Here is a 13,110-nt window from a genome sequence, read left to right as displayed (position 1 = left end):
AGTTTCATATTGTCATATGGAGATGAAGAGTCTGTTTTCCAAATGCAAGGCACCTTGCACATCACACAGGCGCAGCGGGGTACAGGTGGGGATGGAGGTTGTCTTCTCTGTAAAGGAAGTGATGGGGAGGAGAATGTGGCAGAGAGAGAGAGATCAAGAGTCGCACTGTGTGGGACCAGCCACACCTACTGCAGGACAGTGAGAATCGCCAGCCGCCAAAGCCTGACTCAGCCCATCACCCCCGACCCCAAAGGCTTTCCAACCACTGCCTTGTAGCTCTCGGCTCGATGACACCTGAAGTTACAGCGTTCATCCCTCAAAGCTCCTAGCCCCGAGATGCCCCTAGAACTCTCCAAAGATGCTCAAATTGCATTGATAAGTCATACCATTATTTTTTTATTGTGATAAAATACACATAACATAAAATTTACCATTTTCATCATTTTTCAGTGTACAATTCAGTGGTATTAAGTATTCATAATGCTGCACAACCATCTCCAAAACTCTTTCCATCTCGTAAAACCGAAACTCTATACCCATTAAACAACAACTCTCTTCCCCGCTCCTCAACCCAGCCCCTGGAAATCACCATTCTACTTTCTGTCTCTATGATTTTGACTACTCTAAGTACTTCATATTAGTGGAATCATAAAAAATCTGTCTTTTTGTGTCTGGCTTATTACACTTAGCTTAAGGTCCCCAAGATTCATCCATGCTATAGCTGTACCATTCTTGACAGAGCCTCTCCCTAGTACTTCTACTAAAGGACGAAGTGTGCCTTTCACTTCATTTTCCTCTTCCAACAGGGCAGGGGGAAACTGAGGCCAAGGGAGAGAAGTGTCTTGCCCCAAGACTAGAAGACTCAGGAGAGCGGGGAAAGTTAGACTGTTAGTTCTCTGCTTCCACCTCCAGCTTGTAAGGCACAGGCAGTGTCTGGGAGTGTGGAGAGTCCTGGACACACCGTAGGACCTTGAACGGGCTCTTCACCTCTGCAGACTTGGTTTCCCCTTTGCTCAAATGGGTACAATAAAAACTGACTTTCTCAGAGAGTCGCGGTAATGATGAAAGGTGGTTTTTAGATGTAATGTACAATAACAAAGTGTGCCTCTGAACCCAGAGTTCACTAAATCATTACAGCAGCTCATCATAGTATTTATGTCACAACAGCATAAAATCAAAACAACTGGGGTTAGGAGGCCGTGTTGCTGAAAGTAAAGGGTTGGGAGCTGATGGCATGTGGTGATGACTAGTTTGCCTGGGGACTGGAGCTCCATGCCATGGCACAGTTGCGAAACACTGCTGTGGTGTGTATGTATTCATTCAGATAATACATATCAAAGCCCAGTTCTATGCTGGGCACCACGCCAGGCTTCGGGGATGAAGTCCTGACTTCATGGAGTTTATAGTCTAGAGGTGGAGACAGTCATTAAATAGATAGTCACGTGATTACGAATTGGGGCCAGGGCTCTGAAAGGACAGTACAGAGCGCTCTGAAAGAGTGTAATGGGAGACCGAATTTATTTTGGAGAATCTAGGCAGGCCTTTCTGTGAAGTGGCATTAAACCTCAGACCTGAACTGAAAAAAATGGCCAGTGTTGCTGGAGTGTAGTAAGTGAGACGAGGGTATAGTCGTTCTGTGTTTTTATTAGATGCCATAGTATCATTGTTTCTACCGTTACACCATCTAACTGTCCTAGAGGGCCACTGGAGAGTGCACTGTGGTTGCTGTAACTTTGGCCCTCTCTACTCCTCCCATAAGCCGGAGTCTGGGAGCACATACAGTAGTCTAGTAAGTAAACACTGCTGCTCTCTTACATAAAATGCATTCTCTCTCATGGGACAGCTGCCATCATTGGCCATTAAATGCTAGAGTGCACCTTGTCTATTCTACTATAAATACCATGGAATAGGTACTTGTATTATTATTATTATTATTTTTTTTTTTTTTTTGCGGTACGCGGGCCTCTCCCTGCTGTGGCCTCTCCCGTTGCGGAGCACAGGCTCCGGACGCGCAGGCTCAGCGGCCATGGCTCACGGGCCCAGCCGCTCCGCGGCATGTGGGATCCTCCCAAACCGGGGCACAAACCCGCGTCCCCTGCATCGGCAGGCGGACTCTCAACCACTGCGCCACCAGGGAAGCCCGGTACTTGTATTATTAAATAAAAGCTTTGCGTGATCAAATCTGGGAAGTCTTACTCTCCTTTCTAGACTAGATTTTATGGTTCTTTAATGTGGAGGAAGGAGAAGGAGGAAGGGGAAGTGGGGTCGGGGGAGAAGAGGCACCTGCAGGACAGGCCTGTCTGCTGCTCTTCACTGGGTCTGGCGTGTGTGGTGCCAGCAGCAGGTATAGGACAGCCCAGGAACACAGCTCGGCCGGGGCACGCCTGCACCCCTGCCCACTCCTCACAGGCCACACGACTTAAGGCAGGTTATTTATTCAATGTCACTGAGGCTTGAGAGACTGCACGTCCTGAGGGGAGGTGTAGAGAGTGAAGGTCAGGGAGCACGTGAGGGAGGTGGGGCTGACCCCCGCGCTGCGAGGCGGTCTGTGAGTGGGGCTCTGTGTGCTGCCCGGAAGTTCTGACAAGCATCCTTCCTCCCCACCTGCCGCCTTCTGTCCTTTGCTCCTCCCCCCACCCCACTAACTCCTGCTTTTCCTCCTGTACTCAGGCTAATCGGAGTAGGTTTTTATCATCTGCGAGCAGAGAAAGCTTCAGAGACCCTCCTCCATAGAGTTGTTATGAGGATCAAATAAGTGGGTGAACGCCTGACACACGGTGCTGGGTGGCAAGCGAATTCTCGTAGTGGCCTTTCCCAGATTGGGTTTCAGAAACCCTGCCGCCTCTGGGGACAGGGTAGTGGTGGAGCGGGTTACGGGCTGGAGGGGTAGTGAGCTCTTTAGGAAAAGGGTTCCTCTGGGGAATACTGGACACTATATTCCCCTCTTGGGATTCCCGTTTATTAGCATATTCAAAACTGAAAAGTTTGGCTTCCCTGGTGGCGCAGTGGTTGAGAGTCCGCCTGCCAATGCAGGGGACATGGGTTCGTGCCCTGGTCCGGGCAGGTCCCACATGCTGCGGAGTGGCTGGGCCCGTGAGCCATGGCCGCTGAGCCCGCGCGTCCGGACCCTGTGCTCCGCAACGGGAGAGGCCACAGCAGTGAGAGGCCCGTGTACCGCCAAAAATAAAAACTGAAAAGTTTTATTGTGAAAGAACTTGTTTAACTTTGCTTAACTCTGTGTTTCCCAAATTCACTTGAACTCCAAATCTTTCTTCCCCCATATTGCCTGGACAAGTCCCAGCCAAACCACGGGACACCGTGCCGGGGCTGGCCTACAGGACCTCTAAGGCACCTTGAAGTTCTCCATCTGGAGTCTTGATCACTATTTTTCACATTCTCCCAATCTTGAATGGTGAATTCTCATGAAAGGCTCTTTGTTGCTACTCAGCTATTTTAGCAACAGGACTAATGCCTGTGGTTAGAGATTTTCTTCAACTCTCATAACGAGAATCACACATTCTCACTAGGAGAAGGCGGGGCTTTTCAACTTCGGTACAGAACCGTTTCTGAGGAGTGGAGCTCTTTTATCCTGAAATCCCCAAATCACAAAATTTGGACAGCTTGAGGGCATGTAGGAAGCAGCCAGCTCCCCAGCACCAGCCCCCTGGCCATCTGAAGCCCAGAGAGAGGAGGCATGTTGGCCAAGGTCACAGACCCCTTTCCAACTGGTCACCCCGGGACAGCAGATGGTGACATGAATAAGTGTGTGTAGTGAGCAGTCCTGACCTCTCTCTGACCACGGCCGCTCTTGTAATTAAACATAAACGTTAACATCAATCAAATGGTCCTCCCACCAACATTATCACTAACAGTGTATTCTGTCCAGCGAAGGTGGAAAGGCACTGCTCCCAGGCCTGCAGCAGCCATAAAACCTGCCAGTGCTAATGAGCCATCGCTTGAGCCAGTTAAGAGAGGAAACAAAACTGTCTTTAATTAAGGCATCATGCATCCCATGGGTTCTCTCTAACTCATACCCAGGGGTACTGGGAAGCCCCTGTGGACCCAACTGTCACATTCTGGGAAAGCATGAAACCAGCTCTGTTTAAAATGGGCCTGATGGGATGTCAGGCAATGTGGGTTCTGGTCTGAGCTCTGCCGCTGAACTTGAGCAAGTCCCATCTCATACCTGAGCCTCAGTGCCTTCCTCAGTAAAGTCATCCCTTTCCTTCTCTCATATCCACCAAATTCTTTTTGAGCATCTACTACATGCTGATCCCTGCTGACAGGCACCGGGGACACAAGGACCATTAAGGCTCAGTGCTTTCCCTCTGGTGGCTTTAGGACCAGTGGGGTCCATGCAATAGGATAAGACATGTTCAGTAGCCAGGCCTGTGGGAGCTCAGAGAAGGGAAGGACCAATTCTGTTTGGGGGTTTGCAGAATGTTTTCTAGAAGAAGAGGCATGAGCTGAGTTGTGAGGAAGGGTTAGTGAAATGAGGAAGGGACCAGGAGGTTCTGGACAGAGGGTCTTTATGAAGGTAAGGTATCAGGCACCAACAGGACGTGTGTAAGGACCCAGGCCTCCCTTAGAGTGTGCAGAGCAACAGTTCTATGACCAGAGGGTGGGAGGTGAGGCACCAGGTCACACAGAGCTTTGCGTCAAAGCCGGGGAGTTTGAATGTTACCTTGAGAGTTGTGGGACTAATCAACTCTCAAGCTGTATAATTTAGGCAGTGAAGTTAGACAGTCAATGATTTACTGGTTGTATGACTTTGGGCCAGTCTGTTGCCTCAACCGTGAAATAAGGGTAATAACACTCTCAGAGGATTCAGTGTTCTCTCAGCAGATGGTTCCCTGGGTAGTGGAATTTTCGGCTGTAAATTATGGTGCTAAGCCAGGAGAAAGAGCTCAAGGTGTGAGTACCTGAGTGAGTGTGGGGCTAGCGGTGTGCCCACACCAAATCAAAATGCTGTTCACGTGGTCTGGGATGCTACTCTCCTTCATTAATAATCTCCAAGAAGAAACCCGGAAACAAAACAGTAACCCTTATCACCACCATATGATATTCTGCAAAGCACGTTCATTGCCACCGTTTCCTTTGATGCTCACAAGTGCCCTGCCAGGTAAGTAATTATTGTCTTAATTATGCAAGAGAAACTGCAATGCATCAGAGAGGGAAAGTGAATTCCCCAAGGTTACACAGGAAGTAGGTGCCAAAGCTGATATTAAGTCTCCTGACTCCTGGTCCGGCAAGCTGCCCAGAAAACTCCAGCAAGTGACCTCAGGTGACTGTGAACGAAACAGCCAAGGCCCATTAGTCATATTCTCAAGGGCCAGAGTGAAACTTCCTCTAATGAACTCATGGGTAGTCTGAAAATTCTTCCTCAAAAACCTATCCCCTTTTTCTTCCTGCTTCCACACCACCATCCAAGCATTCTCTCCCGTCTCTCACCTGTAATTGCCCAGGTAGACGCCATCAGGGTTGAGCATGGGTGCAATCTTGAAGACCAGGTGCTCCCGTAGGGCACGAGCAATAGGGTGCTGGCTTATGAGGAAGTCAATGATCCCTGGAGAAAGAGAAGCACCTGGGTTAACCTCAAAGTGTTTCAGGAAGGAGGAGCACATTTCCCTCAGCTGGAAAAACACAGCTCAACAGGTGATTTGGGCCTATGTTTTTAGCCACTGTGAATGTACGGCTATGGACTAGGTGTTGCCCAGTGAATTTTACAAATAATATCTCTGTTTCCAAGAGACAGTTCAAGATGTAATATTGAAGCTCATGGGCTGGGGGAGAGCATGTCCTGCTAAAGAGCACAGGGTGGGCCTCCAGGAAAAGACAGCATATGAGCTGTGCCTTGGAGGGGCCCCTGGGTCTTGACAGAGATGGGGGAGAGGCAGGATAACTCTAAACAATAACTTTAGAGCTGCTCCCTAATGGACCTGCTGTTAGCTAAAGGCTGCCATCAGATTGGATGATGATGGAGTCAGGGACCTTAGGGGTCTCAGTCCTCAAGAGGCTGATGGGGGCACCAGGAAACACAAAGGAGAAGTCAAAGAGGACAGGGAGGTTTTGTCAATGCCCCCAAGCCTGCTTCTTTCCCCACTTTGAGGGCCCTCTGTTCCCAGACTCTGGGGCTGGCTGCCCTCTCTGCTTCTCACTGGCACCAACAACTACCTCGCCTTCAGGTCACCAGATTTAGAAGAGTTGAATTCTCCATGACCCTCCTCCCACATTCAGGGGGTCTCCAAGTCTCTTCCTTGAAGCTAGCAAATCTGCCCCTCATCTCCATCCCTCTGCCTCTCTTCTGTTCTAAGCCACCATCATACTTGGCCTGGATGAGAACAACCACATCTGACTTAGGTGACAGCAGCCACCTCTAGAATGAGCCCTCATCCCGATAGCCAGAGGGACTGTCCTGAAGGGCAAACCTGACTCTGTCACTGCTGTCGTTGATATCCTGGCGATGGCCTGCATACATCTACAGGAGAGGGGGTGAGAAAACAAGAACTGAGTCCTTGCCTTGTCCCTCCTTTTCTCCACATTTCTACTTATTCATCAGAGACCCGAGAAAAGTAGGCAAAACGGAGCTCTGGCATTCCATGAAATTCCTGTAATGCTGGAAAGTGATAGGAGAGTACAAAACCCTCCCAAAAGTACAGAAGGAGAACTCCTCTCCTGCTGGAGAGAGCAGGAAAGGCATCAAGGAGAAAGAAGCTTTTGAGCTGGGCCCTGAAAGATAAGTAGGTTTTGACAGCCAGACAGGAGGAAGCAGCGGGGTAACTAAGAACGATCCACATGCCCAGTGGCAGGCACTTAGCCCTTGGAATGATAAGTCGCTCAGAGGCATATTCCAGAGCTGCCGTGACCAGTGAGGGACATCTTGGGCTTTTCATTAGGCCGGGGCTGAGAATCCATGGGCAGCCGAGAGCCAGTTGGACATCATTTACTTCACCGCCGAAGCGGCAGTCGACCAGATGCCCTAATTTATTTGTTGGTCTTCATATGAAAGCTGTAGTTTGCCAGTAAACAGGCAGGGTAATGATGCCAGGCACCCTTGTTAGGGGCTAGTAATTGCTTAATCTGTCCACTAATTGACCCTGGCTCCTGGGGCAGCCCTCCATCAAGGAGCCAGCCTGTGCACAGGGCCTGGCCGTGCTGCCTCAGAGGATGGCTTCTGGAAACGGAGGAGCTCATTGTGAGCCATCCTCCTTCACAGATGAGCAGATTAATTGGGCTGCCGATCAGGCAGCTAATAAAAGGATGAGAGGAAACAAAGCCAGACCGGAGGCTGTAGCCACCCAGAGTGAGTATGGGGCAGGGAAAGCAGAGGTTTTAGACTCATTTCTTGGCTTGAGGTCAGATACTGTTCAACAGGAGTCTTTCCTATTGATCAGGAAACTAGGAGGAGATCTTCCACTTGTATTTGGTGTGGGAGGGGGTGGTAAGTGAAGAGAAGTATGAGGAGGAATGTCGGAGAAAGTCAGAGTGGAGAGGAAATGCCATCCCCCACTATGGGCCAAAGCACGGCATGGACCGAGGAAGCAGAGAGCGTGTGGACCTGGCGACCTGCCTGTGACTCTTCACCGGTTGTTAGCTTTCTCTGACCAGTTTCCTCATCTTGATACAGAGGTAACAACACCGAATCTGGAAGACTGATGTGGGACAGGGTTAGAACCCCTGCATTTTGACTGCCTGACACAGCGCCTGAACACTGTGATGTGCTCTCATAAACTCACTCAGATCAAAGGTTGAAAGGCAGTGGAGTAGTAAAAAAGTAGAATGCAGTTTAGAACCAGGAGTCCTTGTCTGTGAAGTTGACTGACTATGGGATTTGGGGACAAGGATACTCAATTGGAGAAGCCAACAAACCAGCAGTTAGAGAACTGGGGTTCTAGTTTTGGTTCATTGATAAATTTAGAAGAAAGAATCCAGGGGTTCCCAAGGATGCAACCCACACCAACAGCCTATGATTCCATCTAGTTCATTCCTCTCCCCCAGAGTAGCAGAATCCCCATCAGTTAAGTGAGGAGAATCATCTCTCTCTTGCTGGGAGACATAATCCACCCCCTTAAGATCAGTCTCTGCCCCTTAAGTAAACAAGTTTGCAGGTCCTTTCCTTTGAACTAATATAATCAGGAAGGTGGAAGAAAGCAGGGCTGGAGGCTAGAGAGGCTGGAGGAGAAGAAGGAAAAGTGGCAGAGGATCTGAAATGAAAGCTGGGCGGCAGACCTCACTGCCCTGCCGACCTCGCCTGGCCACGATGACCCTCGCCAGGCAAACCACAACTGAACATCCATTACTGTTATTTCTCCCAGCATACTTGGTTCAGCTCAAGGCACACAGCAGGTGCCTAATAAATGCCTATTGGTAGATTGGTCCCAGGAATTCATCCAACCTTAACAAAGTACAGTAAGTCCCCTACATTCGAACCTTCAAGTTGCGAACTTTCAAAGATGCAAACGTGCGTTCAAATGTCCAATCACATAAGTTAGTTCACATGCACACTGTCATGTGCGTGCATCCTCCACAAGTAGTTATGCTTTTGTATACTCTACTGTACAGTACTGTATAGCGTACGGTAGTGCAGTATCTTTATTTCAAGCTAGATTTGCAAGAGGATGACTTCATTGAACTTGCTGCGTAACATGAGGAGCTTACTAATGAAGACCTGATGGAACTGGAGGCCCACAGAAAGGACAAAGAGAGACAAGAGGAAGAAGTAACTGAAGAACTGGAGAGATGCACGACACAAGAAATGGCAAGGGGATTTTCTTTATTTGAGGAGGCATTGTTAGTTTTTGAGGCACAGGACCTGAATGTAGAATGGTACATGAAGGTTGCAGAAACAGTTCAGAATGCAATCCAATGCTACCATGTCATCTATGATGAGAAGAAAAAGAGCTATTACCCAGATACTACTGGATCATTTTTTCAAGAGGGTAAACAAAATTGAACCCAGCAAGGAACCAGAACCTGTGCCATCAACGTCAGGTGTGAGTGAAATTGCAGCTTGCCCTCCGTGTCCTATCGCTGACAATCCTTCAGCTCTACCATCTCCCACCTCCTCTCCCTCCTCCAGTCAGTAACTCTTCTTGCCTGTTCACTCGATGCCAGCCCCTGGATGCCAGCTGTTGTGCTGCACTGCTGCACTTTTCAAGGTACTGTCCTGTAAGATTAAACATGTTTTCTTTATTTTTTGCATTTGTTTGTTATGTATTATTTGTGTGAAAAGTATTATAAACCTATTATAGTACAGTGCTCTATGGCCAATTGTGCCAGTTGGGTACCTAGGCTAATTTTGTTGGACTTATGAACAAATTGGACTTAGGAACGTACTCTCAGAACGGAACTCATTCATATGTAGGGGACTTACTGTAGAGGGTTAGTTGTGCTGATAATCACTCATTGCACAAACATTCTCAAGGCCAGGTCCCTGCCATGAGCTTGGCATTCCAAGATGCATGAGAGGTTCCTGCTCAAAGGGTGCATGGAGAGAAAGCAGCTCCCACTGTACCCACTGGCAAAGGCTCTGGTGGGAACAGCACAGGGGGCTCTGGGAACTCAGGGGGCTCCTGACCCAGCCTGGGGGTCAGGAAGAGGCCATGGCAACTTAAAGGATGTGTAGAGTGAGCCAGATGAAAGGGGTGTCAGGGGACAGTGTCCCAGGGAGGGAGGGTCTTGCACAAAGGCTGGGAGGTGAGAAAGAAGACAGCCTGTTTGCTAGAGCTCTTCAATTCCAGGGGGCATAGCTTTGTAATTAAAGGCACAGACTCTGAGGGACTTCCCCGGTGGTGCAGTGGTTAAGAATCTGCCTGCCAGTGCAGGGGACACGGGTTCGGTCCCTGGTCCGGGAAGATCCCACATGACGTGGAGCAGCTAAGCCCGTGCACCACAACTACTAAGCCCACATGCCTAGAGCCCATGCTCTGCAACAAGAGAAGCCACCACAATGAGAAGACCGCACGCCGCAACGAAAAGCCCGCGTACTGCAACAAAGAGTAGCCTCCGCTTGCCGCAGCTAGAGCAAACCTGTGCGCAGCAACGAAGACCCAACACACCCAAAAAGAAAGGAAGGAAGGAAGGAAGGAAGGAAGGAAGAAAGAAAGAAAGAAAGAAAGAAAGAAAGAAAGAAAGAAAGAAAGGCACAGACTCTGAAACTGGACTAGCTGTGTGGTCTTAAGCTCTTGGTTCCTCAGTTTCCTCTTCAGTTACGAAGAAAATAATAATAATAACTACCATGTGAGTTATTGTGAGGATCTCAGTGAGTTAATGTTAGCAAAGTGTCTGGCACATAGGAAGTCTGTTGTTTACTCATTGCTCTTATTTGGTTTGGTTGAAGGTGTGAGGGTGGGAGGATGTTGAGAGAGAAGCGGGAGAGGTAAGTGGGGACTTGTTAGTCCTGCTGAAGAATATGAAGGGCACAGGAGAGCCATTGCAAGGTTAGGGTCAGATCTGGGCTTTGGAGAGTTTCCCCTGGCTACAGCATGGAATGTGGTTTGGAGGGAAGTTATAACAATAGACAGATGTCCTGAAGGGTGACAAGGTGGCAATAGGGGCACAGACCTAGCAGCGTGCCAGCAAAGATAAAAGAGGCCTGCAGTCAGGAGGCAGGGTCTGACATGGTGGTGACCTCCAGGGGCTCTGCAGTGACCAAAGCCCAGAGAGTCACGGGGAAGCCGCTGATGGAGGGGAAGCCGTGTGGATAGATGATGACGCTGATGACAAGACTATTTGTCTACCACCCCCAGGAGCATCAATAATCTTGGCTTAAATCACACAATCTTGGGGAAAGGTGACACCAGAATGACTGAGATTAAGTTTCTGGCCCCTGGCAGAATGGTGCCTCAAAATGGAAACTGAGTTCAGTTTTAGAAAAGTAAGGAAAGTCATATTTCCAGTACCTCTGAGTTTGGGGGATTGAGGCTTGCATCCGCTGTGCAAATCTGTTTTCTCTCCAGGCTGTGAGCTCCAGGAGGGCAAGGACAGCTCTACATTTTTACGATGATTTTGTCAGTGCCTAGCTCAGCACTGGGGCCTGGAAAGTCCTCAATAGATATATGAGAAAGGAATGAATAAAATATGGACCAGTGATGGGTTGAACTGTAATTACACTGGCTCTGTTTTGCAGACAGGGAAACAAAGTCAGGGTGAGACACTTGCTGAGTGTCTCACAGGGGCCTGGCTGGAATTCAGGTCTAGTTCTACTGGCTTCAGAGTGGTGCCCTTTCCACGAAGCCAAGATAGAAAGAGCCAGGAGTCTATTTGCATGTGATTTGCATATATGCTCACAGGGTTTTTCTCTAGAGAGTTCTGTATAAGGTTCACTGTTGCTGTTTCCGGCTAGTAGGCAGAATAGAATACAGTGCAATGGGAAGAGCCCAGGCTTGAAGCAAGACAGTCGGCTGGGGTCTCTGCTGGGCTCAGAATGTGGGTCACGTGGCAGGAGCCACTCTAGACCCCACCCTGACCGTGTACCAGGCCCCGGTCTGCCCTCAGCTGAGCCCAAGGGCCCCAAATTATGGAATCACAGGCAGTCTCGCCCTGAAGAGGCTGAAGTTCACAGAGTCTAAGTTCTTACCCTCTAATCCCCAACTCTGCGCATTTCACAAATGAAAGGACAAGTTTGGGGAAGCAAAAGGCCCCGTGACAACCCCTTAGGGATCCAGTTTCAGGCATCTGTGAGGCTGTATGGGAGAGAGGGGGAAGGGGAAGATGGAGAACAGGTGAGGGAGAGAGGAAAACAGAGTTGGGGAGGGAGGGAGAAAGGGGCATCCGTCACCACCTCACTGTGGGAAATGCTAGGTTGTGCTGGGTCCTGGTGTCCTGGTGGTTGTGAGTGTGTGTGTGTGTGTGTATTCCCCTCCTCCTCTCCCTGTCCGCACAGGACACCCCGGAAGAGTGAGCTCCCAGAGGGAGGGCCTGGTGGGCCCCTTGGCACGTTGAGCAGGGCTCCCTGAATTCTCACAGCAGCTCCTGGAGGACCACATTGCTGCCACATTTTATAGGCAGAGAAACAGGCTGCGAGAGTTGAGGACTTGCCGAGCGAGGGTCCCCAGCGCGGAGGTGAAGTGGTAGGATTCTGACTCAGGGCTGCTCAAGTCTAAAGCCTTAATGATGCACATGCCCCTGCTGTCTCCTGCGGGTGGCACACCTTCCACGGTCGTGTTGCATACGCGTGGGCTTAACCGATTCATTTATGAGCGGTCTGAAGGGGGCAAGCGCTCTGCAGGTGGGACTTTTCAGTGAGCCATGCGCCAACAACTCCAGAAAGCTTCAGCGCAAGAATATTCACTCAACCGGAGGTCGGAGATCTGACGTGCAGTCCCAGCCAAACTTCTGACGTGCTCCGTGGTCTCCCATGTGGGTAAACGAGGAGGGTTCAGCTAACGGTTCTTTAGGGAAGGAGGCCAGGAAGGCAGGGCACGTGGTACAGGAGTCACATGCCTGGGTTTGGGTTCCCAGTAAGGATAAGAGGAACCATCCTGGGCACCTGCAAGATGCTCCATGAATGCTACTTCCTCCCCTACGAATAACACTTCTTCAGTGCTTACTGCATTCCAAGTACCATCTTAAATATTTTATGGTTATTAACTCATTTAATCTCCACAACAACCCTATGAGGCAGGATCCCTATTATTATTCTCCTTTTGAGATAAAGGGACTGAGGCAAGGAGAGGTTATAGGACATCCCCAAGGTCATCCTGTACCAAGTGGGGGAGCTGGGCTTCAAATCCAGGTGGTGTAGCTCCAGAGACAACAGCTCACACACACTCTGCTACAGAGCCACGTGGGAGTGACCTTGACCTCCCACACCGTAGTTGGAGAACAAGGACAGTTTGGCCTCACAGAGGCCAGGAGCGGGGTTGGGGGCAGTAGAGGGTGACTGACAAGCAGCCGTCTCCCCAACATGCAGAGCCTTGAGGAAGTCACATCCCGCCTGCCCCACCCCCCCGAATGCCACCCCCGCCAGAGCCCTGCCACGACAGGACTTCACTCTACTCCCAGGTGCGTCAGCAGCTCGGCCATGAGAACCGAGGTCCCAGCCAGACGGGGATGACCAGGCCCCAGATGTTTGCCCTCCACTCAAGGTCACTGAGGTCCCAGCCAGAC

General features: G+C 49.9%; 1 protein-coding gene across 1 annotated transcript in view; it reads right to left on the bottom strand.

Annotated features, from left to right (window-relative positions):
- Nucleotides 1–13,110, bottom strand: part of AGBL4 (ATP/GTP binding protein like 4) — a 1,273,876-nt gene that overhangs the window by 120,301 nt on the left and 1,140,465 nt on the right. Inside the window, exon 8 of the mRNA XM_029227007.1 lies at nt 5,452–5,566. Coding sequence (XP_029082840.1) covers nt 5,452–5,566 — 115 coding nt within the window. The remainder of the gene's footprint in view (nt 1–5,451; nt 5,567–13,110) is intronic.

The sequence above is a fragment of the Monodon monoceros genome, unplaced genomic scaffold, assembly GCF_005190385.1.
Source record: "Monodon monoceros isolate NGI ecotype Baffin Bay Population unplaced genomic scaffold, NGI_Narwhal_1 Super_Scaffold_18, whole genome shotgun sequence".
NCBI lineage: Eukaryota > Metazoa > Chordata > Mammalia > Artiodactyla > Monodontidae > Monodon > Monodon monoceros.
This window is presented reverse-complemented; position numbering and strand designations above follow the sequence as displayed.